We start from the raw sequence: 27997 nt of genomic DNA, 5'->3' as shown, positions 1-27997 counted from the left end.
GACGATGAAAAGGTGCGAGCTATTAGGGAATGGCCGATCCCGACAAACATTCATGAGGTGAGGAGTTTTCACGGGTTGGCGACTTTTTATCATCGATTTGTGCGAGATTTTAGCACCATAGTCGCGCTTATAACAGATTGCATGAAAAAAGGACCGTTCCAGTGGACCGATAAAGCTGATAAGAGCTTTCATGAGATCAAGCATCGTTTGTCTACAACACCGGTCTTAGTGCTTCCTAATTTTGACAAATTGTTTGAGGTTGAGTGTGATGCTTCATACATCGAAATTGGAGGAGTATTATCACATGAAGGCAGGCCGGTAGCCTTCTACAGCGAGAACCTCAACAAAGCCCGAAAGAAGTGGTCGACTTATGAGATTGAGTTGTACGCAGTTGTTCAGGCGCTGCGTCATTGGCGGCATTATCTGATTCAAAGAGAGTTTGTTTTGTACACTGACCATCAAGCATTAAAGTTAATTAATAGTCAGACTAACGTGAATCGTGTGCATGCTAGATGGGTTGCGTTTTTACAGGAATTCACGTTCGTTCTAAAGCATAAGTCAGGGTAACAGAACAAGGTGACTGATGCACTTAGCCGTCGTGTATCATTACTAGTTACAATGAGCAACGAGGTAGTCGGCTTCGACTGTCTCAAGGACCTGTATGCCGAGGATGAAGACTTCAAAGATTCTTGGATGAAGTGTCAAGAAGGTCACTTGACCTTCATATACAGGATGATTTTCTCTTCAAAGGGAATCGATTATGCATCCCCCAAAGTTCTCTGATGGAGCAGATTATTTAGGAGCTACATGGAGGTGGCCTTGGTTGACACCTAGGGCAAGATAAGACGTGAGCTCTTGAAGAAGAGCGGTATTACTGGTCGTAGTTAGTACGTGATGTGGGAAAAGCCGTACAACGTTGTCATGTTTGTCAGACCTCCAAGGGGCAATCTCAGAATATGGGCCTCTATACCCCGTTACCTGTGCCTAACGGTCCTTGGGAGGATTTATCAATGGACTTCGTGCTTGGTCTCCCACGAACACAACGCGTCATGGATTCGGTGTTCGTGGTGGTAGATCGTTTCTCAAAGATAGCGCACTTTATCCCATGTAAGAAGACCCTCGATGCAACACACGTGGCGAATTTATTTTTCAGGGAGGTTGTTCGGCTACACGGGGTCCCCAAGACCATTACTTCCGATTGTGACACGAAGTTCATTAGCCACTTTTGACGGACTTTATGAAATCGATTCGATACACGACTTCAATTCAGCAGTACTTACCACCCACAGACTAATGGGCAGACCGAAGTTGTGAATCGCACATTGGGAAACCTCTTTCGCTGTATTTCAGGAGAAAAATTGAAGTAATGGGATTTGTCCTTGTCCCAAGCAGAGTTTGCATTCAACAACATGGTGAACCGCTCGACAGGGAGATCACCGTTCCAGATTATCCACGGACGAGTGCCTCGCCACACACTTGATTTGGTCCCTCTACCCAAGCACCCAGGCATAAGCATTGCAGCAGAACATATGACAGACAAGATCATGGGCATCCATGTAGAAGTGTAGACCAAGCTACATGCCTCAAACGAGAAGTACAAGGAACAAGCGGACAAGCATCGGCGACAAAAAGTGTTTGAGGTGGGCGATCGCGTTATGGTCCATCTGCGCAAAGAGAGATTTTCGACTGGGACGTATAACAAGTTGAAAAATAAGAAGATTGGACCCGTCCCAATCATTCGAAAGATCAATGACAACGCTTATGTTGTTGATCTTCCAGATGACATGGCAATCTCACAGACTTTCAATGTCGCGGACCTGACAGAGTATCATGAATCAGAACATGACGAGAACTTGAGGACAAGTTCTTTTGAAGTGGGGGAGACTGATGTAGAGCGGGTCGTAGACAGTTACATGGCCAAGATGGATCAGAAAAGGCTTGGTCGACGACAGAAGTGATCTAGACCATCGAACCTTAAATTGGGCGTATCTTGCAATCCAGAATGAGTTATCTAACGTAAAATATATGATTTTGGGGTAGAACGAGCTACTGAAGCCAACCAACCCCGCTATGCCGGGTTACGTAGCCCAGAATTGTGAAAAACCCCTGGATCGACGGTCGTTTCCCTGTTTTAATTTCATTTTTACTATAAATAGTAAGTTTTAGTTTGATTATAACTCTTCATCCGTCGGGCTTTAGGAGTTGCGCCCAACGTGAAAAGAGCTTAGAATAATTAGGAGAACGGTTTGGTGAAGCCAAATAGGACACTTACTATTTTTGGTCGAAAACCTTGCGCACTAGTAGACATCACGACCGTCTATAAATAGTAAGTTTACTATTTATAGTAAGTCGCGGATTCTAAGAGTTTGAGTTGTAGTTTGATTCTAATTTCTTTCCTATTGCTTGGTACCCCTATTTAAAGGGTTGTGAACTCGTTTTTATTCATCAATTAATCAATTTCGAATTTATTAGAATTTATTTCTATTTTTTGCTTTCTTTCCTCGTGGATTCGAGAAGTCTCTGTGAGGAGTCCAGAGAAGCTCCGTGGGTTCGGAGTAGTTATCCTCATCACGTTCATCCCTGCGTCAAAACTGCTTTCATTTCCTAGATTTTTTCTAAAAATTGTGGCCATTCAATTTTCAAAGAAAGAAAAAAATGTTAAATAGATTTCTAAAGCAAGGAAGAATCTTCAAGGTGATGAAGATAAGAGGAATCCATGCTTCACGTGGAATTCAAACCACACAAACGTAAAGAAAATTTGAATCCATCATTTTCCGTTACCTGCAGATCCCAGGTTACATTTCTGCAATCACATTTTAGTTTTCTTCCATCCAAACACTTAATTTAAAGAGGCTTGCTAATTCCACACAAGTGTGGGGAGTGCCAATATGGAATCTTCAGGCAGACCTTGGTGAAATTCTAGTGTAGACGTCCCCTCCCACCTTGTTCCATGTGCTGCGGCCCACTTCCAGACCTCTGGATTAAGCCGAGTGGACGAGATGCATGTGATACATAGACCACATGGTCCTCACTGGAGAGCACCTCTAGAAAAAATAGCCAACGGTCAGCATTGAACACATGCGCACGGCCCACCCGATGAGTGGACTGACCTTCTAGTGTGGAAGAGAGAGAGAGACCGATAATGTGTGAGAGAGAACTATATACACACCAATAATGTGAGAGAGACGGATAATGTGAGAGAGAGAGAGTCACACCAATAATGTGAGAGAGAGAGACACACCAATAATGTGAGAGAGACCAATAATGTGAGAGAGAGAGAGACACCAATAATGAGAGAGAGAGAGAGAGAGAGAGAGAGAGAGAGAGAGAGAGAGAGAGAGAGAGAGAGAGATGGGAAAGAGCAGGGTTCTTGTGGTAGGGGGAACTGGATACATTGGGAAGAGGATCGTTAAGGCAAGCTTAGCCCTGGGACACGAGACATACGTGCTTCAACGGCCGGAGATCGGCCTCAACATCGAAAAGGTCCAGATGCTCTTATCATTCAAGGCTCAAGGGGCCCACCTCGTCGAAGGATCCTTCTCCGATCACCAGAGCCTTGTGGATGCGGTGAAACAAGTGGACGTCGTCATATGTACAATCTCCGGCGTACATGGCAGGAGCCACCATATCCTGATGCAGCTAAAGCTGGTGGACGCCATCAAAGAAGCTGGAAATATAAAGGTACGATCCTACCGGATCCATGTTTGATATTATTATGGCCATGCACGCCTGTCACTACCCGTGGAGTTTTCACTTCATCACTGTTTAGAAAGCTTCAATCTAATGGCTAATAGCAGGGGTGCCTCTCTCATTTCTGTTTTTACTAAATCATAAATATATAATTCGTGTAAATCCCCCCATCTTGTAATTTAATTTTGAGCATATTTTCCAGTAGAGGACATCTGTAGCATGAAAGAGTGGGCCCACCATGATGATCAACCTACTTGAAAACCAGCCTGATCCATTCATTAGGTGGGCCACAACTGTATGTTGAGTCTTGTCCACTGATAGCAAAGGTGTGGGCCATCTGATGAGCGGGGCCGACCTGAATTTTGTGCCAGGTGATCTTCGTGGTGTGGCCCACGGTTTTCAAGGTAAGGATGTCTGGCGTCTATTCAAACAGATCTTATTTTTTGCATATTAAGTACTGTTATCCAGTGTCTTTGGGAGCACGGGAATTACCGTGCCTACATGTCATTGCTACACACATCACATACATGATTGGAACCTTTGATTCAGTGGATCCAACGGTCAGTTGCCTGTAACCCAAAAATACACACTGATATTACGATCCTAATTACCATTTAAGCTATGGCTCGGAAATGGACGCTAAGGTGGTGTTTGGACGGAACTCACGTTAAATAAGTTATTTATGCCTCAAGTAACTCATCGTGCAGGCTGCTTTTGCCTCGAGTAACTTATCTTGATTTTTACTCATTCAACAGCTAAATATATTTAGTTAATAACATATTATGAGTTAAAAATAGATAAATATGTTTGGTTTCCAACATCACATGAGTATTTATCATCTGAGTCTGTTCAATCCACCCTTAATATTTACCATCTATCATGTGGGCTCAATCTTTAATGTGACCGTTCATTTTGTTGGCCCACCTTGGCCATGTCTTCAATGTGGGCTATCCATCATGCAGGGTCAATCTCGGATCTAGGCTGTCCATCCTGCACGCTCACCTTTAACGTGGATGATCCCTCAAACATGGCCTATCTTCAAAGTGGGCCATCCAACAAGCGAGGCCCACCTTGGATGTGGCTCATTCATTAATAGGGGCCAACCTTCGATGTCAACTGTCATCATGTCAAGCCCACCTTGATATGGTCATCAGTCATGTGGGGTCCACCATCAATGTTATTGTCTATCATGGGCGACCCACCTTTATTCACTACCCATCATGTGGAGCCCACCTTGGATGTGGGCCATTCATCATTGACACCTTTGATGTCGGTCATCTATCATGTGGGGCCCACCATCAAAATGAATTGTTCATCATGTGGGCTCACCTCCAATGCCCACTACCCATCATGTGGATCCTACCTTTGATGTGGACCCTCAATCATGTGGGCCCCCTGCGATGTGGGCTTCCATCTTGCAGGGCCTGCCTTGGATGTGGGCCATTCATCATAAGAGGCCAACCTTTGATGTGAACCGTCCATCATGTAGGGCCCACCTTGACAGGGTCATCCATCATGTGCGGCCACCTTCAATATTATTGTCCATCATGCGGGCCCACTTTCAACATATCCACCGCCCCCTCATGTGGAGCCCACCTCTGATATAGTTAGTTCACCATGTGGGCCCCACCTTCAATGTGGTTCGTCCATCATGCGGGCTCCCTTGAATGTGGGCCATTTAGATAATTTCTCATTTCCTTCTGATAGAAAATATATCAATGATATATGTATGTCTGTGTATAAACACTCACTCTGCAGCGTTTCCTGCCGTCGGAGTTTGGAACGGACCCGGCACAAATGGCCCATGCAATGGAACCCGGAAGAGTGTCATTCGACGAAAAGATGGTGGTAAGGAAGGCAATCCAAGATGCCGGCATTCCCTTCACTTACATCTCTGCCAACTGCTTCGCCGGATATTTCGTTGGCAGCCTCTGCCAATTTGGTCGAATCACGCCTTCCAGAGAGAGCGTACTCTTATTGGGAGATGGTAACATTAAATGTAAATATACACTTCTTCAATTTAAATTAATACCTTTAACTCTATTACTGTATACAATAATCTTTTTATTTAATATAATAAATAATTATAATTCCATAAATTTTGTGGGTCGTTTAGATCCATGGACTAACCACATTGTCATTCTCTGGCAGCCATTTATTTGGACGAGGACGATATTGGGACGTACACCATCAAAACTATAGACGACCCGCGTACATTGAACAAAACAGTATACCTCCGTCCGCCAGAAAACATCCTCTCACAGAGGGAGATAGTCGGGATGTGGGAGAAGCACACTGGGAAGGAACTCAAGAAGTCCTCCATATCGGCAGAGGATTTCCTCGCCACCATGAAAGGTAAAACAGAACTACCACTACTACCGCTGCTATTACTACAACGACTACTACCGACGAGTGGCAAACATACACTTTGCATGGCATGGAAATGTAACTTTCAAAACATGCCCTTAAGCTAGCTGGCAAACCGCGTCCCTTGAGTAAGTGACCCCAACACCAGTCAGCTAGCTGGTGCCAAAGCTCTGTGGCCCCACCATGATATATGTAATTCATTCAAGGTGGCCTTCCATTTTGCTAACTAATTTTAGGACATGACTCCAAAAATAAAGCAATCCATTTTGCCAGCTAATTTTAGGACATGATTCCAAAAATAAAGCATTCCATTTTGCCAGCTAATTTTAGGACATGATTCCGAAAATAAGGTAGATCTAAATCTTAAGTGGACTACACTAACTCTTAACAATTGAAAACTTTTTGGATTCACAGTAAGTTTTTGATCAAGTTGATTTTTGTGATTAGACCTGTGATATTATCAACATGTTGGATGAAAAATAAACATTATAATGTGCCCTAGGAAGTTTTTAATGCTGGACATTCAATCCCCACTGTTTCCTGTCTTGTGGTACACCTAAGATATGAATCTGCCTCATTTTTCTGCAGAAAAAAGAAAAAATCCTTTTTGTGAAGAAATCTGAAAAAATGAAGAAAAAGAAATCGATTTCTTCAATCCTCTTATCCTTGGCAAAGGATGAAGACCATCATGCTAGAGGAAGTTGATTTCCTTGGTTACCTTCTGATTTCCACAAATCCAAAAATGCCATTACATCTAACACTTGCAAGAGAGAGAGAGAAAAAAAACGAAGTCCGCACACGAAACCAGTAGAAAAACTGCCTTTCATAACTAGAATAATTGAACATTTATTGTTTTACAGATATGGATTTTGCTGGACAAGTGGCGCTGACACACTTCTACCATATTTTCTATGAGGGCTGCCTTGCGAATTTCGAAATAGGGGAAGACGGAGTCGAGGCTTCGGAGCTGTATCCAGAGGTTAATTACACTCGAGTGGACGAATATCTCAAACGATATTTATAGAAAATCTGAAAGACCTTCCAATAGAACTTACGGTTGATTTAAATGGATTTTTCATTGGAGTTGCCGATGAAGGGATCTTAAGCTTTGTGCTTCCATTTCATAAGAAGGTATGGATTGTATGCATTGAGAAAGCTAATGACATTTTCTTTCCTCGTGTCAGTCGCTCTTCTGGATGGGACCATACAAGTCTCAGTTGTTAGGATGCACAGGTATCAACAGTGAGGCCGTGTTTGGGTACAATAATGAAATGTATTGTGGAAATTCAGTTTAATCAAGAGAAACTACTTTGTTATAATGAACTGAATATGGAAAAGAATCCTAAATACCTGTATGCTTTAGTATTCATGATTTCTATGGAAATGTGGATAGGTCAATATTCAAAAAGTTATAATAATGTTTGTGTTAGACGTAATGTGATAGATCCATTTATTTTGGATCATTACCTTAGGGCATGGGCGTAAAATGTGATAGATCCAAATCTCAAGAGGACCACACCACTAGAAAGAGTGGTGATTGGACACCTACCATTAAAAACTTTCTAGGGCCCACTATAGTGTTTATTTTCTATCCAACCTGTTGATTAATAGGTCACAAAGACTAGGATGGAGGAAAAATACAAATATCAGCTTGATCCAAAACTTTGTGGCCCTCAAGAAGTTTTTAATGAAGGATTCAATCACCACTATTTCCTGTGGTGTGGTCCATATGAGATTTGCATTTGCATCATTTTTGGGATCATGCATTAAAATGAGTTGAAAAAATAGACGAACATTATGGATACAACATATGCATCACGATGAGACCTACACACACCACCATCCACATCATGATTGACCACATAACACCGTCCAATGGGAGTGGATTAGGTGTAGCCTGGCCTTACTCAAGATGGTGCGGCCCTTACCATGGGGCTCACCTTGATGTATGTATTTTATATTCATGTCCTTTATATATTATTCTAGATTATTTTAGGGCATGATCCCATAAATGAAAGATGAATCATATCATGGGTCCTTGCTCTTGCTCCGGTGGTAAACTCTTAGGAGTTTCAACACCTGGTCAAGGGTTCGAGCACCCATAGGTGGTGAAATCCCACTAAGGTGTGAGTGTGTGTGCGTGTGTGAAAAAAGAAAAAAAAGAAAAAAAAAAGATCATCTGTCTGGATCACTGATTAGTATACTCAATTATTGAGGGTCAAATATTGCATATTAGACCCCAATTATTACCTGGATTTACGAATATGATACTGTTTAACGCCCTATTTTAGTCATGTTTGTGTTGCAAGGTGAATTAAGGAGCTTGGACTGAAAAAAGGTGTTAAATGCATGAATTTAATGCTCATGAATCACCAAGCCAAGGGACGGACTCCAGGGGACCGAGATTGATGATTTTACATGACCGAGATTTAAGAAAATCCCGTATTTCACATTAAAGGAGCCTAAAATTCATCCAGAATGCAAGATCACAGGGTTTCCACCATCCGTTTAGCTCAAAACTTCATATATGGACTGAGAACCATAACATAACCATACATGTCAAATTTAAGCTCTTGGATCTCTGTGGAAGTAACCCAACAGATAGATAAGCCCATCAAATTCTGATTTGGGGCCCATCTACTAAGTGGATATGCTTCAATTTTGGTCTCAACCTCTTAAATTAGATCAGAAGGAGGATGGACGGAGTAGATTTATTATGAACACCACTATGGCCTCCATCTTGGGGTGAATGCGTACCCAGCACATGTAATCCCGCCGTGCATTGAATTAGCCAGATCAGTCAGCGACCACTGACCCGAATTTGAGAAGGATTTGGAAATCCTCCTTCCTTTTCCGCATGTGAAACTTGAAACAGAGGGTCATGTGATCTTGTAGAGGGCCATCAATATTGAGCCATAAGAGCAATCAGAACCGTTCAATCGAAGAAGGGTGGACCACCGAACAAAACCAACTGATTCTTGTCGGAAACTGACCGAGCTTCATCTTAGACCGTTCGTTGCATTCAGACCATCACGGAGGATCTGATTCAATGGTCCACATCAAAATCGAATCAAAAACTTCTTACAGAGGGTCAGAATTTCGCGAGGAATCTGATTAACGGCATAGATTTCTCAAAAAATCAAGAAATATGGGCCCCACAACATTCACTGCAACCTGCTTTATGCAGGGATTGCGCGATTGCGAGTTCTGGAATGTTGCGGCGCACCACCGTTGATCGGTCCGTCCATCTGGACTGTCCAAAATATTCCCAAGGTGGGACCGACCAGAGCCATGATGCCTGTATGGCTCGGATCTTGCACTTGGAGCCCTTGTAGCCGGAAATTCCATTCCAAACGCAGATTGGTTGAGTTTTGCTGCAAAAGGAGTTATGTACGCTGCTGTGCTCATTCTCCACCGCCTCTCCACGCACCCACTCCAGCTCTACACCCAGCCGACCTCCAACAACTATAAAAGAAAGAGATGAGAGAGAGAAGGGGGATTCCATTCTTTGGACGTTTGCGAGAGAGAGAGAGAGAGAGAGAGAGAGAGAGAGAGAGAGAGAGAGAGATTGTTTTAGAATTTTCTTTAATTGTTTATTTTATTATTTTTGAAGAGATCTAGCCTCCCCATGTCGGGCTAAACCTCTTAGCTAGGGCTAAGAGGTGAAGCTTGTGGCATGATGGGAAGATTCTACGGCTTAGATTATGTTAGATGAACTCTTTTAGTTTTAGTTTGATTATAAGGAATGCTTCTAGTCTTTAATGGTTTGTTGTGACTGAAATTACAATAGATTTGTGATGGCTTTAAGTATTTCCCTTTCATTATTATAATTATGTGGTCAGGAAGTCCTATTGTTCACCATCGCCCCTTGGACATGGCTGAGTGATGAAATTCTTCTTAATATTCATATATCTTTCAGATTGGCTGTGAATTGGTTAAATTCTGTTGTTTGCTTTGTCTCATGGGCATAGTTTTGTGATGTAATTAATTCTAATTTACATTCGTCTTATCTTTTGAAAACTAGATCAAAAGAAGTTCAGATTGTACGCTTTAGTGATATATCTTCCAACTGGATGAAGATGGGACTCGAAGTCCAGTTGAGTTCGTAAATTAAGCGTAGATCTCCCTGATCTCTACTAGTGGATCATCTGAATCCCTAGTTTCTTATCTTTGAATTTTACAAAATTTAGTTTCCTATTTCACCATTAGTCCTTTGTATTCGTTTGAGTTAGATTACATTTCATTCTAGTTCTAATTCTGGTTATTTTCAGATTACGTACAGGTTTCAGTTCCTATGGATTCGATTTCAGTCTTACCGAGTTTATTACTACATCACAACCCTATACTTGGGTGTGAACACCAATGCCTTTGGAATCCAAATATAATGGGTGCGGGGCGACAGGATGAAAGAGTTGATTGGAGTGAACGGCTTACATTTTCTTAAGTAAATATGATACGAATTGGTTACTACCCCTCTCTGAGCTTGGCACAGGGCAAGGGCTCTGAGGGCCCCACCGTGATTCATGTGTCTTATCTACCTTGCACATATATATTTTTCCATATCATTTTAAAATATAAACCAAAAAATGAGTTAAATTAATCCAAGGTTCAAGTGGACCCCACCACAAGCAACAGTGGTGGTAGTGACACCCATAGTTGAAATCTTCCTTGGGGCACCATAATCTTTAGATGCCATCCATCCTGTTGATAAGGCTACATAGACATGAAGGGAAAACACAAATATCAACTTGGTCCAAAAATTCTGCAGGTCTCCAATAACTTTTCAATGGTAGGCATCCAAGCCCATATGCGGTCGACATGAGCCTTGGATTATTTACCTCAATTTTCAAAATTTACCTAAAATGATATGACAAAATGAATGGACAGTGTAGATAAAATTAACCACACATCATGGTGGCCCATCAGAGCCCCTGCCTATGCTGAGCTTAGAATGGGTTAGTACCCAATCTGGGTCTGGTTAGGAATGGTATTGTGTCCTGTCGGTGAATCTTGTCCCTGACCCTGACACAAATCGGTTCAGACAGGGGCTCTATGGGGCCCACTATGATGTATGAGTTTTATCCATGCCATTCATCCATTTTTCCATATCATTTTAGGATATGCATGAGGCCAAAAATGAGGCAAATTTAGGCCTCAAATGAACTACACCATCGGAAGCAATAGTGATAAGCCCACTGATGAAACATTTGTAGGACCTACTGTGATGTTTTTTGTCCTCTAATTTGTAATTAATAAAGTCACGCCGAACCCAAATCAAGGGCACACTGTTAGCTTGATCTAAAACCTCTATATTCAAAAAGTTTTAATGGTGATTGTCCAATTTCCATTGTGTAGCTCACTTGAGCCTTGGATCTGCTTTATTTTAAAGCTCATGTCATAAAATAAGCTGTAAGATAAAGAGTGTGAATAAAACTAGGGCGGTGGATGGTTAGGTTTGGGGTCAGTTTAGTTAAATGAGTCTAGGTAATTTAGACCCAAATCCTTTTACAAAATGGGCGCATATAGGTCGGGTCTAAGTCAACCCATCAGACCCAGTCTAATAGAGGGAGATCCACCTCTGACCCAAACTGGTAAATGGGTCGGGTCCAACGGATCTTATTTTCTCATGTTACTTGTTAAGGTATGCAAGCATTTTTACCGGTTTTGAAACTGGGTTTAGATAGACTAGACCCACCCATTTTATCACTGTGTTCGGGTTGGGCTTAATATAAAGCAAACTAGATCTAAACCCATTTAACAATTGGATCTGTTTTCGGCATAAACCCATACCATTTAACAAATAGGTCAAGTCTAAGTTAGTGTAAATGGGTTGAGTTTGGGTACTCCATCGGTCTCCTGACTCATTTAGAGCCCTAGATAAAACCCAAACATCATGACGACCCTTGTATAGTCCCTGCCTAGACCATTTCCATCCCTTGCCTGGCAATTGGCTTCCTCACAATCGATTGGCCGTTAATTAAAATTTTCATTGATTGAACTATCCTAGTCATCTAATAAATTTTCATTAATTAATTAATTTTTTTCTCATTGAATGTGATTCATCACGTCTTTTAGGGGGCATTTTGATCTTAAGTTGCTTAAGATAAGCTACTTATACCACATGTAGCTCATCTTATATTTTACTTATTAAGAAGATAAGTAGTAAACAACGTACGTTTCAACATCATCTCTCTTTCGTCTCTGCTGATGCCTGTCTTCAGCAACTTATGAAAAGTAAAAAAGCTAAAAAAAAATAACTAATTCAAGTGATTAAGTACTTTTTAGTAAAAAAGTTATTTATAACTAATCATAAACTAAAATTACTAAGTAACTTATCTACTGCTGTTAAGTAGAAAAAGTAACTTATCTTGGTGGTATTCAAATGGGCCCTAAGTGTCCCTTTGCATGACAAAGATCAAAGGTTTAGGATTGTCGGATTGGAGTATTTTTGGGACATGGTCAATTCAATATTTGACCCATCAAATGAACGGTCTCGATCTTGTCCATGTACGACTAATTGTGGGACAATCACATAGAAGTTATCTCCAATGTCTCCAGCCGCTTGATGTATTGCACAGAAATGCTGGATCCACTACAAAGCTCTGTGGGTTAATCTTAACAGACAAGGTGACGTGCGCCCACTGATATTTTTTCACGGCATGCCATATATATGTCCATCTGTGTGAGTCCCTTGTGCCCTTAATAGGGGTGGAAAATCAGTCAGATCCGAAACTCAGGCGTGCCATGCCTAAAGCCTCTAAAATCACGTGTGGCCCACCTGAGTTCTTGGGTGTCCATTCATTTTAGTGTGGACCATCTTTTGAATGGGTGGATGACATATTCGAACACTGTGAGCCCCACACAATCCTAAAGGTATTGATCGGTGTGATTTCCCATCCAACTGTTCCTATAGTGTGGCCCACCCAATCTTTTGGTAGACTTTAATCTTGCACTCCATAGAAAACATGAGAGGAAGCACATGACCAACGGATGTCATGCACGCATCATGGCTGGCCCTACACATCGCTTTGAAGGTTAAACTCAACCTACAAAGCTTTGTAGTGAATTTGTCTTTCATTGCACGATGCTCCGACCATGAGCTTTGCATTCCTGTTTGGATTTTCATATGCATAAATAGGGCCTTTCATATGTATCATGGACCCCACTGCAGTAGTCCATCTGCCAAACTAGGTGGGTCACAAAGGAATCAACGTTTGCCATTCAAGCTATAAAAGTTCAAGGGCCATCCATGGTGAGTCTCACCGTATCAAAGTTTTGGATCAGTGAAACATGGACTCCACTTGAAAAGCTCAAAGTTGAGATGTACCATACGATCTCCGGCCTTGCTCATCGTATAATACCCATTTAATTAATTATTGTTGTTAGTCTTCGAGAGTGACTGTTGCAAAAAATGTTGATTTTAATACAATATATTTCAACACTAAAATAATATATAATATATAGAAAGTTGTTTTGAAAAAACAATTTTCTGTAGATTTTTGGGAATAGTACCACATGGAAAAGAGAAAAGAAAAAACTGTGGTTTATATGAAGGATGTGGAGTATTATAATATTTACCTACCTAGTCTGTGGACTATGGATCTTGCGCGGTCTCGGACTTGGACTCGGTCTCGGTCTCGGTCTCAGGCTCGGTGCGAGGGCATGGGCGTGGGCGTGGGCACGTAAGGCAGTGTGGCTGTAGAGGCGCTAGTGGCGCACTTCGCACGTCCGCATCGTGTCGCAGAGGGTCGCTCCTTCGCGACCTTGAGCGAACCGGTGCGAGACGTGTACGAGTCGCGGTGCGACTAAGTGGCTATGGGAGGTGGCTGGTTAGCAGAGAGACTAAAGGACTAGGAGAGAAATCTCTCAGTATAAATAGAGGGACTGAAAAGAGCTGTTGCAGCAGAAACTGTAACAGCTGAGCCATTAGTGCAGGGTTCAGCTGTAACTGCTGCATGACTAGCCCAACAGCTAGAAAACGGCTAGCTGTTGTCTCACAACAGTCAGCATGCAGCAGTTTAATGGCCCATGCACAACAGTTAGAAAACGGCCATAAAACGGCTAGTTTTCCAACAGCCAGAAATGACTTAATGAAATTTAAGTCTCTGAACCATAACCCCCTAGCCACCATAGCCTATAAAAGGAGGACCTGGATGGGTTTCCAAACCATCTCAACTCACTCCAGCAAACCCATACGAACTGAGACAGTCAGCCCTTCTCCACTCATATATTCTAGTGTTTCCAGCAATATAGCAAGGCTTAAACCTTAGTTTGAAGAACAGACCAGCGGTGTGGTCTAAGACAGTTCAACTGAACCAGTGGCTGAAGATTTGAACTGACCTGTGCAGAAGTCGAAACCACTTGTTCTCTTCTTTTCTTCTTCTTTGGGATTTTTCTTTTATACTGTATTACTGCCAGAAAGTGTGTAATTGAGTTCTATTTGGTGAGCCTTCGTGTTTGCTGAACGCAGACCCACACCAGGCTCATCGTATCCTAAAAGCTATTTGCCCGTAACCTATCAGCATACTTAATTTACTTGACTAGGGGCAAATAACGCTTTAAGGACAGCGTTTCAGACGTGCTTCAGCCTGTCCTGATTTCTGATTATTTCGCAATTTTCGATTTTCACATTATACAAAAATACATTACTCTGTATAATTTTCAACAGTGACGAATGCTTTGGATGTGGGAATGAATCATGACTTTCGGGGATACATCGTGATGATGTAGACCATGTGCATTTTTCTTCAGATCATTTGGAATGTACGAGCGCTCGTGGTTGAAAGATTTCTCAAATCCAACCAGTTGGACTATAAGTTGTGGGTCAATCAGCGGATAACTTCCAACGTTTAATGTGGATATGAAATCTAGACCGTACAATGGGTTGAACCCAACACAAGAATCATCCTTGGAAAATTCACCAACAAAAAACAATCATTGAGTGGACCAAGCTTGTATTTTATTATTTATCAATGGCAGGACATTGTTTTATGTGGTATGGCCCACTTGATGAGTATGTCTAGATGAATTTTTCATTAGAAGATTTTCATGGTGGGGTTAACCTATTGGAAGGGTTGGATTTCACATGCACTTAATGTCTGGTAAGTTATCATCTGGGTAGGCTATAACTTGTGGTCCAACCTGTCGGACTTGACCTCCTTGTTAAAAACTCATTTTAAACCGTTGGAATTAAAAGGGGAATTGACCGTACTCACTTCGAAGTTTGGGCAAATTATTACAAGAAGGGCTTTCTAACATGTTCCTAATCTTACTTGGACCAAAATGCCTTGTCTTGTTTCATTAGTTATACAGTTTTCCGGCCCACGAGTAGTAAGTAACAGGCATGCATGGTCAAGGGTAAAATAGTGGAAGGAAGCGGATTGCCTGGTGATTATGTGGGCCCTACAATAATATATTTGTTTCATCCATGCCGTCCTATCTTTTTTTCGAGCTCATTTTAGGTGATTGGCCCAAAAAGGAAGTAGATCCAAAGCTCAAGTGGACCACATCACAGGAAACAGTGGGGATAAGAATGCCCACCGATGAAACTTTTTAGGCCCCACCGTGATGTTTATTTCTCATCAGTTTATAAGGTTCTATAGACCTGCATGAAGGGAAAAGACAGATACCAGATTGATCCAAAACACCTGTGCCTCCAAAGAAGTTTTCAATGATGGTCTCTCAATCTCCACTGTTTCCTGCGGCGTGGTTCACTTTTAACTTTGTATCTGCTTCATTTTTGTATTCATGTCTTAAAATGTGCTGGAAAAATGGATGAACGGTGTGGATGAAATACATGCATCATGATGGGCCTCACAAGGTTTGGCCACCAGGGATGACCTGGCAATCCACTTCCTTAAAAAGTGAGTTGTATTGACAAAAAAAAAAAAAAAAAAAAAAAACCGCCAAGATCTCCATAATTCCCTTTTTTTAAATGAAGACGATGGATATGGAAATTGATTTCAACAACTAACTTTTGCTTTTGCATTTTAAATGAATAAAAATCAGCCCTTTTCAATGAAAGTGGAGGACATGAAAATTGATTTCAATAACTAACTCTTACAAGTGGCAGAAAACGACATATTTAAAAGAAAATGGGGATTGGATTAGGTGTTACCCCGATAACACCTTATTAGTGGGTGTTACCCTTACCGTGGGACCCACCTTAATGATGTGTCATATATCCACACCGCTCATCCGTTTTTCCAGCTTAGTTTAGGACGTGTTACCAAAAATTAAGCAGATCCAATTCTCAGGCAGACCGCACCTAAGGAAACAGTGGTGACTAAATGCCCACCATTAAAAACTTCCTAAGGCCCATGGTAATATTTATTTTCCATCTAACCCGTTGATAATGTCAACCAGACCTGTATTAAGTGAAAATATAAATATCAGCTTGATCAAAAACTTTTGTTGCATACAAAAAGCTTTTAATGGTCACTCACAACTGTTTCCAATGGCATGGTCTAACTGAGACTTTGAGCAGCTTAAGCGTTGAAACTTTGAGCAGCTTAAGCTTTGAGTTCACTTCCTAAATAATATGGAAAAAACATATGAAAGGCATGGATATGTAAAAAATTCATAGAGGTGGACCCACACGGCGGATGGGGTGAGACCCATGATACACAGAGGTGGGTGGGACCCTTTACAGTGGGGCTCATAGTAATATATGTGTCTTAAATCCACACTGTCTGTAAAGTGATTGGTGCTAATTTCACAGGTAATCGAGTTTAGCATTAGTTAATTCACATTTAACTTCTAAAGGATTGAGTCCCAAAAGAAACCTGATTGAAGTGGTGCTTGTGTCTTTGCATAAAATTTTCCGAAATGTTACAATATCCAACCATTTTGAAAGCTCATTTTATGCATTATCCTAATAATGAAGCTGGCTCAAATCTTAGGCGGATCATACCACAAAAAATAGTCATGCTTAAATCTCCACTATTAAAAATTTTATGGATTCAACGGCAATGTTTATTTTCCCTCCAACCTATGGATAAGGCCACAACCACCAATACGAAGAGACCAAACAAATACCATCTTGATCCAAACTTTTGTGATTTACAAAATGTTTTTAATAATTAGTCACCACTATTTCCTATACTATGGTCCATCTACGATTTGGAATTGCCATAAAATTGTCCTAAAATGAGCTTTCAATAGGGATGCATAGTGTGGACGTAGTCACATGCATCACAGGTCCCACACACTTCCGGGTCTCACCTAATCTGCTCTAGGAAAATGATTTCATGTTCCTAGAAAAGAAAATTCGCTCAATATACAAGAATACAGCTGCTTTCATTTCCTAGGTTTTTTTTTTTTTAAATTCTCAAGCAAAAGGTGAAAATAAGAGTAGTACACGCTTCACATGGAATCCAAACCAGCCAAATGTAAAGAAAATTGAAATCCATTATTTTTCATTAATACTCGATTGATCCCAAGTTACATTTGGGCAACTATAGTTTAGAGTATGTATATTTATATAATAAATATATATATATATATATATATATATATATATATATATATACACGTGTAAATAGGTTATTATTACTTATGACCTGTGTTTACAAAGAGATGGAAATGGGTGTGTATTTCGTTCTCCAAAATCGATTGAAATGGCTGAGTTTAATTTACGAGCCCTACATATATGTAAGTGATCACTTATCCATGCCATCTATCCATTTAACGAAAACATTTAAGGGCATGAACCAAAAAATGAGATAGGTCCTGAGGGGGTCCTGAAGACGGTAATAACTGAGATGAAAGAGAAACACAAATACTAGCTTGATTTGAAACTTTTGTAACTTATAGAATGCTTTTAACAGTGGGCATTAAATCATTGATCGACAGTAGTTTTGAGACATGCCCTGAGATAAGTTGGCAAAATAGATGGAAAGCTTGGATATTGAACACATACTTCAAGGCAGGCCCCATGGTCACGAGCTCACCGAGGTCGGTGTTTCCCCGGCCTCACCGAATCCACGTTCATGCGTGATATGGCACGTAGACTCTCCTCCAATCTTTTCCTGTGAAATATCTGGGCATCTTCTCGTGATATATTGATTAAGAAGAGTTCGAACTGATATCTTTCCATATCACGAGAAATTCACAATTTCTCCCGATATATGTGATTTCCCGACCCTTTTGTGACACGAAATGCCCTACCAGCTACAGGGAAGTCTTGGGGGCAACGTGACTGTTAAAAAAAAAGAGAGGAGGAATTACAGTACACGCCACCTGAGGCTTTGCACAGAATACGCTGGATTTGAGTTCTGACAAGTGGGGCCTGTGCTTAGATGATCCAGACCATTGATCAGTCAAGTCCTATATATATATATATAGATCATGCAAAAACCTCTCAGATTAGAAGATCATAGCCATGAGAGCTGGGGCATCTTTTCAATTGAATGTGGACCGTTGCTGCATCGTTGTAGGATTAATATCATTGTACCAACAAGGAATTTTTTTTTTGGTGCACACGCCATCCACGGTGGGACCTGCTGATCAGTTATCTGAATTACTGAACCATGGGCTACTTGTCTACAATGGAGTGCACGTTATCAGTGAGATTTTTTTTTTTTGTTAGCTTGTTAGTACACCCACTGTCAGATCACACTTCACTGTTAGCCACCCCACCAGTGAATCGATGCCAAGAGCTCGGAGGTATCTTTCACTCAGCCTACCACCTGAGCTATGGTTCTGGGTGTATCAGTGAGATTTGATGTCCCACACATCCTCTCTAAACGAACGTTTACATACATCACAGTGAAGATGGCCACTCATGCTGGTCCACTTATCAAATAGGCCAACCCTACATATGGTTGGTGAAGATGACCTCACTAAAAAAGTCATGCTGGTCCAATAATCAAGTGGACCAGTCATGCATTAAATTAGAACGGGACCCACGTGATGTATTCTCGACATCCAACCCGTCTATCAGATGGCCCACAGCACGGGACAAGTTGAGAGGGCACTCCAACTGTTGATTTTTGTGGGATCCACCATATTGTTTTTACTGCATCCAGGCCGTCCAGACCTTTCATCTGTCCTAGATGAAGAGTCAGAACAAAATTCAAGCTGTCATGCCCCTCAGGCGGACCTTGGTGAAATTCAAATGTGGACGTCCCCTCCCAAATTGTTCCATGTGTTGTGGCCCACCAGAGTTTTGGATCGAGATATTTCCAGACCTCTGGATTAACCTGAGTGAACATATCTGATGGACGAGATGCATGTGATACATAGACCACGTGGTCCTCACAGGAGAGCACCTCTAGAAAAAATATCCAACGGTCACCATTGAACAGATGCGTACGGCCCACCTGATGAATGGACTGGGTCGATTCTCACATGGGAGCCACCTCATGCACTGCTCTGATGTCCCCACAAACTGGCCATGTTGGCACATGTTCTGTATGCAGTGCATACGGGGCATGTTATTAGTAAATTACTAACCTAATTAACCTTAATTATTACTCATAAAAGGTTAGCATAATCACAACTTCTCTATTCTATATATATAAATAATGAGAGAGAGAGAGAGAGAGAGAGAGAGAGAGAGAGAGAGATGGGAAAAAGCAAGGTTCTTGTGGTAGGGGGCACTGGATACATTGGGAAGAGGATCGTTAAGGCAAGCTTAGCCCTGGGACACGAGACACACGTGCTCCATCGGCCGGAGATCGGCGTTGAAATCGAAAAGGTCCAGATGCTCTTATCATTCAAGGCTCAAGGGGCACACCTCGTCCAAGGGTCCTTCTCCGATCACCAGAGCCTTGTGGATGCTGTGAAACGAGTCGATGTTGTCATATGTGCCATTTCCGGCGTACATATCAGGAGCCACCATATCCTCCTGCAGCTAAAACTCGTAGACGCCATCAAAGAAGCCGGAAATATCAAGGTACGATCCAACCGGATCTATGTTTGGTATGATGACCATGAATGCCTGTTACTACTTGTAGTGTTTTCACTTCATCAACGGTTACAAAGCATCTATCCAAATGCTAATCTCAGGGGTCGAAATGGGCCCAAGCCCAGAATGGGTTTAATTTGCAAGACCAAGACCAAGCCCATAAAAGTTTTGACTGGGCCAGGCCCGCCTCACCCAACCCAGCCCTGCCCCAAATCCACATTTCTCACTTTTTTCTTTCTACACAGGCACACACCCAGACACTCACTTTCACCCAAATCCATATGTCTCACTTGAATGTTCTTAGTTTATCTGACACAGGGAAGGACGGTTGAGGTAGAGCACTGTCTTACTCAAGGGATAACTATTCCGAATGTACGGAAATTCTCTTGACTCCACATAGAGATACCTCAAATCTACGAGAAAAAGAAGAAATATTAGAAAATAATTTCTAGAAAATTCAGAATAATTTTATTGATGATGAAAATTGAGATTACAACTCTTTAAATAAGGCTGGACCCTATAAATAAGTTTCGAAATCATACTATAACTAAAACTTCTAGAAATCACAACTTATTATAAATAATAAACTTACTATTTATAAACAGTTGTGGTTTCTACTAGACCTCATGGTTTTTGGCCAAAAATAGTAAGTGTCCTATTTGTCTCAACTATGCTGTGCTCCTAATTATTCTGAGCACTATTTATGTTACACGTAGTTCCTAAAGCCCAAGAGAATTAAAATAGGAATTTGACTGTAGATCTGATGGTATCTCGCAAATTTGGCATGCGAAACGCAGCGTAGTAGGATTGGGTGGCTAAAGTAGCTTGTCCTACCCCAAAATCATATGTGGTACGTCCGATAGGTCATTCTGTTTTGTGAGATACGTCCGTTTTAAGTTTTGATCACTTCTGTCATCAACCGGGCCTTTTTTGATCCATCTTGGCCATGAAAGTGTGCGCAACCCACTCTACATCACCATCTAATCAAGTGGGGCCACATATGTACAAAGAAACAAACACCTGAAAGAACTAGATCAATGGTCTAGATTTCAAGATGCATAGGTTGCATAATCCAGTATTAAAATGGCAATATTTGTAGGACATAAGACATTTACGTTTGAAGTCAGGTCGGACCATAAATGGAGCAGGCAATGAATGCCAGGCCCAGATCCCTGGTCGGACTTGTATGTGTGTAATTTGCCCTTTCTAGAATTTTAATTTTGAGCATATTTTACACTAACGTGATACTTGTGTAGGACATTCGTATCAAGAAAAGAGTGCGCCCACGATGATGGTCATCCTACTTGAAAACCATCCTCATCCATTCATTTGGTGCGCCACACCTGTATGTCGAGTCTTGTCCATTGGTTCCAATGTAGCCCATCTGATGAGCAGTCCCCACCTGACCTTTGTGCCAGGTGATCTTCGTCGCGTGGCCCACAGTTTAAAGTAAGGACGTCTGACGCGTTGTGTAGAAGACAAAAAAAGAAGATGGCGGTAGGCCGTCGCTGTAGGAGATTACTTATCTTCGAAAAAGCTTGTTTTTTCACGTTTGGTACGGGAACTCATCCAGTGTGTTTGGGAGCATGGGAAGTAATCAGCCTCCAAGTGCTTCTTACGTACGTCACATGCATGATGGGAACCGTTGATTCAGTGGGTTCAACCGTATGTTGATCATAGTCCATAAACCCACACTGCTTGGACGATCCTAACCATTTAAGCTGTGGCCTGGAAATGGACACTAAAAGACAAAGCTCAGCGACATATCACATTCAATCAGAAAGCTTTCGTTTATTAAATGATTGAGATCAAAGAAACTTTTTGGACTATGGCCCATCAATGGTGAATATTGTGGGAAGCATGGATCGGATCCTCATATGCACATAATACATGCATCTTATCTGATTCAGCTGCACGAGAATTGGGTGTATCTGGGGACATTGGATTCGTCCTGTTAAATTATCATGGTAGGTATATGTATGTGCCGGGAGTGGATTCCATGTGCCCCGGGCACAGAGATATCTCTATGCCTGGGGCTGTGTGGGGCCCATAAAGATGTACATGAAAAATCCCTCCGTCCATTTGTTTTGAAAGACAACAATAGATCAGGATTCTAAAAATCAGGCATATCCAAAACCAATGTGGGCTATACCACACGAAACAGTGGTAACTGAATGCCTGGCAGTGGGAGAAGATTTATATCGGGATAGTATTTGTTCCTACAGTTTATCTGAGTGGTAATAATTCTATGAGCGGTTTGGATGGCATATAAACATCATGATCAGCTCTAGAAAGGTTTCAACAGTGGATTTTACTGTTGCCACAATTATTTTGTTAGTATTGCTCACCTGAGTTTTGGATCTGCCTGATTTTTAGAATCCTGTCCTATCGTGGCCTTTCAAAACAGATGGACGGAGTGGACTTGTCACGGACATCTCTGTAGACCCCACAGAGCCCCGGGCACATGCAATCCGTTCTCGTATGTGACATGACTAAAAAAACCGAAGTGTGTCTTGTGTCGTGTAAAATAAAACTAGAGTATGGCACATGCTCCACACGCAGAGAGAGAGAGAGAGAGAGAGAGAGAGAGAGAGAGAGAGAGAGAGAGAGAGAGAGAGAGAGAGAGAGAGATTGGATGAAAGGCATAGTTAGGCGTAATCTACACAGACAGAAGGAGAAAACTGATTTAGTAGTTGCAATGATATATATGTCCCCATCTCTCACTATTTCTGTCATATGGTCCATTTGAATTTTAGATATGCTACGTTGCAATTGATAGACATCACAAACATATCATGATGGGCCTCACACCTAGGTTTGTGTTGCAGGCCACTCTTGTGGAAATAGAAATGATGGAATTCCCCAGGTTTCCCAGCTCGGCTCGTTTAAAGTTTCAAGGACAATTTTGTCTATATCATGCACAAGCAGTGTAGATCTTGCACAAAAGCGGGTGGCGAGCTCGAGCTCTAGCTCTGATGGACTCAAGCCAGGGCCATGCATCACCATCACAGGCTGGGCTCGGCCTTGTTTGTTTTGGCTCATTACAGGCCTGGGTTAGAATTGGGCTATATTTTACTTTGCAGGCCGGGCTTGGACAATCCTTCCCTTGCTGGAATACGACTGTTGACAGCGCTAAGGGGACAAAAGGACATGGAGGGTGGTAGGAAGAAACGACTTAATGACATATGGTATGATTGATGATACTGTCCTTCGTAGAATACAATGATGGAACAAGATTTGTGATGTCACCCTAGTTGGGATAAGGATTAGATGATGATGGTGGACCATTAGGAGCGAGACTTGTTTAATCAACGGTTTGGATTAAAAAAATAAAAATTCTTATCGTGGAAAATAAAGATCACACACTCCCTATTGTCTGCCGCTTTACAAATTTGGGAATGCACATATATAGCGTCGTTGCGCATGTTTTTCACAATAATATAAAATTGGTAAGCAGGAATCTGAACATCATTTCAAAAATAGATTTATTGAATATGTCCTTTTGAAATGCTTACTAGATTCTGGTCGGTGATTCGTGTGCACCAAACTCCCAATGCGCACAGTGCACATACTCTTGTCAAGCCCCCACGCATCAGAGATGGGCAGTCAATCTGAAAATCGGAACCGTTAATCTTCTTGTGACTGCCATTGATGGAACAAGGTCCACAAATTATAGAAAGATCTGAACCATCATGGACAAATTTCTCACGTTGAATGTGGGCCCACTGACAACTTCAAGATCCATTGGTCAGTGTGGTTATTGCATCCAAATATAAATATTGATCATTTCTTTTTTCCTTTTACTTCTTGATAAAAATATATAAATGATAAATAATTTTTTTTTTTTTTAAAAAACATGCAGTGTTTTCTGCCGTCGGAGTTTGGAATGGACCCAGCACGGATGGACCATGCAATGGAACCCGGAAGAGTGACATTCGACGAAAAGATGGTGGTGAGGAAGGCAATCCAAAATGCCGGCATTCCCTTCACTTACATCTCTGCCAACTGCTTCGCTGGGTATTTCCTTGGCGGCCTTTGCCAAATTGGTCGAATCACCCCTTCGAGAGAGAGCGTGGTCTTGTTGGGAGATGCTAACGTTAAAGGTAAATAACCACTTCTTCAATTTAATTTATATTTATATTTAATATATAAATAATTATAATTCTATAAATTGTTGACTCGTCCAAGTTGACTCAGACTCAGACTCTGACCCAGACTCGGTCGAGTCAGATCACATCGTACCCAAAATATGCCTGAATGGGATGAGTTGCTCCAAGCGAGTCTTGAGTCTTCACTCGTGTAAAGAAAATCATGAACCGGATTGGAGTGTTTTAGCTATGTATGATTGGGCTAGGCCTTGTCTATATGAGTTTTGGCTCATGTATCTTGCCAAAATGCGGTATTGCTAGACCTGACCCAACCCTCTGATTGTATGCTGGGATGGCCCGTGCCAGCGTAGGCCCAACTGCACCAACACTATAAGGTCCAAGGCCCAAGACAAGGACATCAGGCCCACGACTGAGCCAGGAAAAGATTGGTTGGGCCTGTGCCTAGCCCAAAAATAATCAAATCCATGTTTCCCACATGAATGTTCTTAATCCATCCATTGATCAAGTGGGGCATGCACATGCCCAAAGAAATAGATATTTAGAAAAATGAAACCAACATTTACATGCAAGATTCATGTTTGGAGAACACATGCATGTATGAAAATAAAAATGGATTGGGCGCCATACATGCCAACCTGTCCAACCACAGCCTAATGCCAGGCGTGGTTTGGTTAGCCAAGGCACCAGCTGGCAGGTTGCCCGGACCATTGCCACCCCTACCCGTGATAGGCATAGAATGGCACAATTGATATCATCAAGCCCCCATCCAATCTCTATCAATCAATGTTAGATCTTAGCAAAAACTCAAAGTGGGTCCATGATCCAATGTTTGACAAAATACACGAACAAAAGGTAAACATATGGAATGAACCGTATGGAAGACTACACTTATGATTCTTTGATCATAGTGATGAGGTGTGGGGCCCGGAAAAGCCAACTGATGAAAAACCAATTGTGGTCCATATTTATGGGCCCTACACCCATCATAAATCAAAAGATGATGATCCAGTCTCATTTAAGGGGCATTTGGATCGTAAGTTGCTTAAGATTAAGGGTGCACACGGTTCGGTTTGGTCCGGTTCCAAGGTTAAACCGGAACTGAACCGTTCCTAACGGTTCTGGAAAATTTGGAACCGGAACCGGACCGTTGGCAACCTAGAACCGAAACGGAACCAAACAATTAAAACCAGTTCGGTTCCGGATCGGTTCCACGGTTCTGGGCTTTTTATAATCCAACCCAATTGCAAGCCCATGTCCATTCATGTTGTGGTCCATTTGATGAATGGTTTGGATATTGTATAAGGTGTGCAAAAATACATTTACGAAAATAATTGTTCTAGAGAAAATAATTATAAGGTGTGCAAAAATATATTGGTTTGGTTCCACGGTTCGGTTCTACGAATCGGATCCACGGTTTGGTTCTACGGATCGGTTCACGGTTCGGTTCGGTTTTACATACACCCAAACCGAGAACCGAACCGATGTCACCGATTCTTTAATTTTTGGAACCAGAACCGGAATCGGTGCACTCTAGAATCGGACCAAACCGGACTGTGTGGTTGGTTTCGGTCCGGTTCCACGGTTCTACCGGTTAAATGTGCACCCCTACTTAAGATAAGCTACTTATGCCACAAGTAGCTTATCTTAGTTTCTACTTATTAAGAAGATAAGTATGTTTGGTAAACAACATACTTATCAGCCTCTCCTCTCTTTCATCTCTCCTTATGGGTGGAGGTGGGCACAAGACAACTCGACTCGGCGAACTCGATTTGTCCGACTCATCCGAATCGATTGGGTGAGTCGATCCGAATTAAGTTGACTTTGTCCAATCTAAACTTAAAACGAGTTGAGGTCGAGTCACCAAGTAACTCGACTTGACTAAACCCAAAATCCAACTCGGTACTAACTTGACTCGATTCGAAACTCGACTCGTACATATATATTAAAAAAAAAAACTCAGATATAACGTTTCAGATCTAAGATGCCGTGTAGCTAATGGAGAGGCGACAATTCTAGCAAGTGAATATAGGTTTTGAGTTCTGATTTTAGCCTGTGGATACCCACTGCAACCCAACTCGGTACTTATCACAGAGTCGGACTCAGTCTGGATTAGTCCAGGTCAGACCTAGACTTGAATCGGGTTAAGCATGCTGGACTCAGTATTGAGTCGGGTCGAGTTTGGGTTAGGCCTATTTCAAAACTAGATCAAGTCAGGTCAACCCTAACTTGGTCTGACTCGACTCGATGCCCAGCTCTACTTATGGCTCTCTTTGGCAACTTACGAAAAGTAGAAAAGCTCGAAAAAATTAACTGAAGTGATTATGCACTTTTAAGTAAAAAAGGTACTTATAATAACTAATCATAAACCAAACTTAACTTAAATAAGTCACTTATCCACTGCTGCAAGTAGAAAATGTAACTTATTTGGTGGCATTCAAACGGTCCCTACACATTCTTTGGATATGCATGTTTAAAACAGCCGATCATTTCTTCCACTGCTTGGCTATCAAGCCCAATGGACCTTGTTCTCAGATCAAGATCGACGGCCCAGTTGGCTATACCACAGCTATAGTTGAATGGAAATCTGTAATTGTTGGATTGACCATATTGTTCTTTTATGGCAGCCATTTATGTGGACGAAGACGATATTGCCATCTACACCATCAAAACAATAGACGATCCACGTACACTGAACAAAACAGTCTACCTCCGGCCGCCAGAAAACATCCTCTCACAAAGGGAGGTAGTCAGGATATGGGAGAAGCACATTGGGAAAGAACTCAAGAAGTCCACTATATCTGCGGAGGATTTCCTCGCCACCATGAAAGGTATATATAGTTATATACTCGCACACAAGCACTTTGCATTTTGAGTGGCATTGGAAAATGGAACTTCCAAACACGCCCTTAAGACAATATTGGCAAGAATTACTTGTTGCCAACAACAAGAATAGATCACTACTACTAATTAACTAATTTTTCATTAGAACAAACACTTAAAAATGAGACTAATAGAAAAGCCACCGTACGTTGGTGACTAAAGCAATGGAACATGTATGGTTTTACAGGTCTGGATTACGAGCAGCAAGTGGGGTTGACACATTACTACCATGTTTGCTATGAGGGTTGTCTTACGAATTTTGAAATAGGTGAAGATGGAGTCGAGGCATCGGAGCTGTATCCAGAGATTAAGTACACTCGAGTGGATGAATATCTCAAACGCTATTTGTAGAAAATCTGAAAGACCTGGGTTTTTCTATGGAATGACCGTTAAGGGTCTCAAGCTTTGTGTGTTTGGGTTGTTAATAAGTATGGATTGTATGCTTTAACATTTTCTTTCATATGTTTTTACTTGCTTTGACATTTTCTTTCTTGTGTGTGTATGAGTCTTCTGGGATTGGACTATAAGTCTCGGTTGTTAGGACACACGCAGATCTCAACAATGAGGCTGTATTTGGGTATAGTAATGAAATGTATTGTGGAAATTCAGATAAATCAAGAGGGACAAGCTTGTTATAATATGAAAGCTAAGGAATGAAATGACGATTTGATCATTTCTACTATATATTATATTAATAATCGAAATTCAAGTTGATGGCGTGCGCGTCCAAACTAGTCTAATTAATATTGAATCGCAATTCAATCATTTCTGCTATATATTATACTAAGAATCTAAATTCAAGTTGATGGTGGGTCCAAACTAGTCTAATCAAATATTGAATTGCGATTGGAACTCTACTGCATTGGTTTGATTGATATCTATTGTGAATGAGAGGCAATTTGCTTCACTTTCAGCCATGACACAAATCACTCAGGACAAATCTTTGATTGGCCACGCAACCAACTTCCCTCATCTCATCATCCATTTCAAGGTGGGCCTATCATCAACTTTAAACACAGGAACGATGTCCTGACAAAAATAA

The 27997-nt window shown here is 41.5% G+C and overlaps 2 protein-coding genes across 2 annotated transcripts; both read left to right on the top strand.

Moving 5' to 3' along the window:
* Positions 1-3300: 3300 nt before the first annotated feature.
* Positions 3301-7419, top strand: LOC131247954 (isoflavone reductase homolog). Its single transcript, XM_058247938.1, has 4 exons — positions 3301-3681; positions 5449-5689; positions 5842-6045; positions 6918-7419. The coding sequence occupies exons 1-4, from the start codon at positions 3352-3354 to the stop codon at positions 7079-7081; spliced, it is 939 nt and encodes a 312-aa protein (XP_058103921.1). The 5' UTR covers positions 3301-3351; the 3' UTR covers positions 7082-7419.
* Positions 7420-19568: 12149 nt separating this feature from the next.
* On the top strand, positions 19569-27437 carry LOC131247952 (bifunctional pinoresinol-lariciresinol reductase 2-like). Its single transcript, XM_058247935.1, has 4 exons — positions 19569-19954; positions 23829-24069; positions 26700-26903; positions 27143-27437. Exons 1-4 carry the CDS (start codon positions 19625-19627, stop codon positions 27304-27306), a joined length of 939 nt encoding a protein of 312 aa, XP_058103918.1. The 5' UTR covers positions 19569-19624; the 3' UTR covers positions 27307-27437.
* The last annotated feature ends 560 nt before the right edge of the window (positions 27438-27997 follow it).

The sequence above is a fragment of the Magnolia sinica genome, chromosome 6 (genome assembly GCF_029962835.1).
Source record: "Magnolia sinica isolate HGM2019 chromosome 6, MsV1, whole genome shotgun sequence".
NCBI classification, from domain to species: domain Eukaryota; kingdom Viridiplantae; phylum Streptophyta; class Magnoliopsida; order Magnoliales; family Magnoliaceae; genus Magnolia; species Magnolia sinica.
This window is presented reverse-complemented; position numbering and strand designations above follow the sequence as displayed.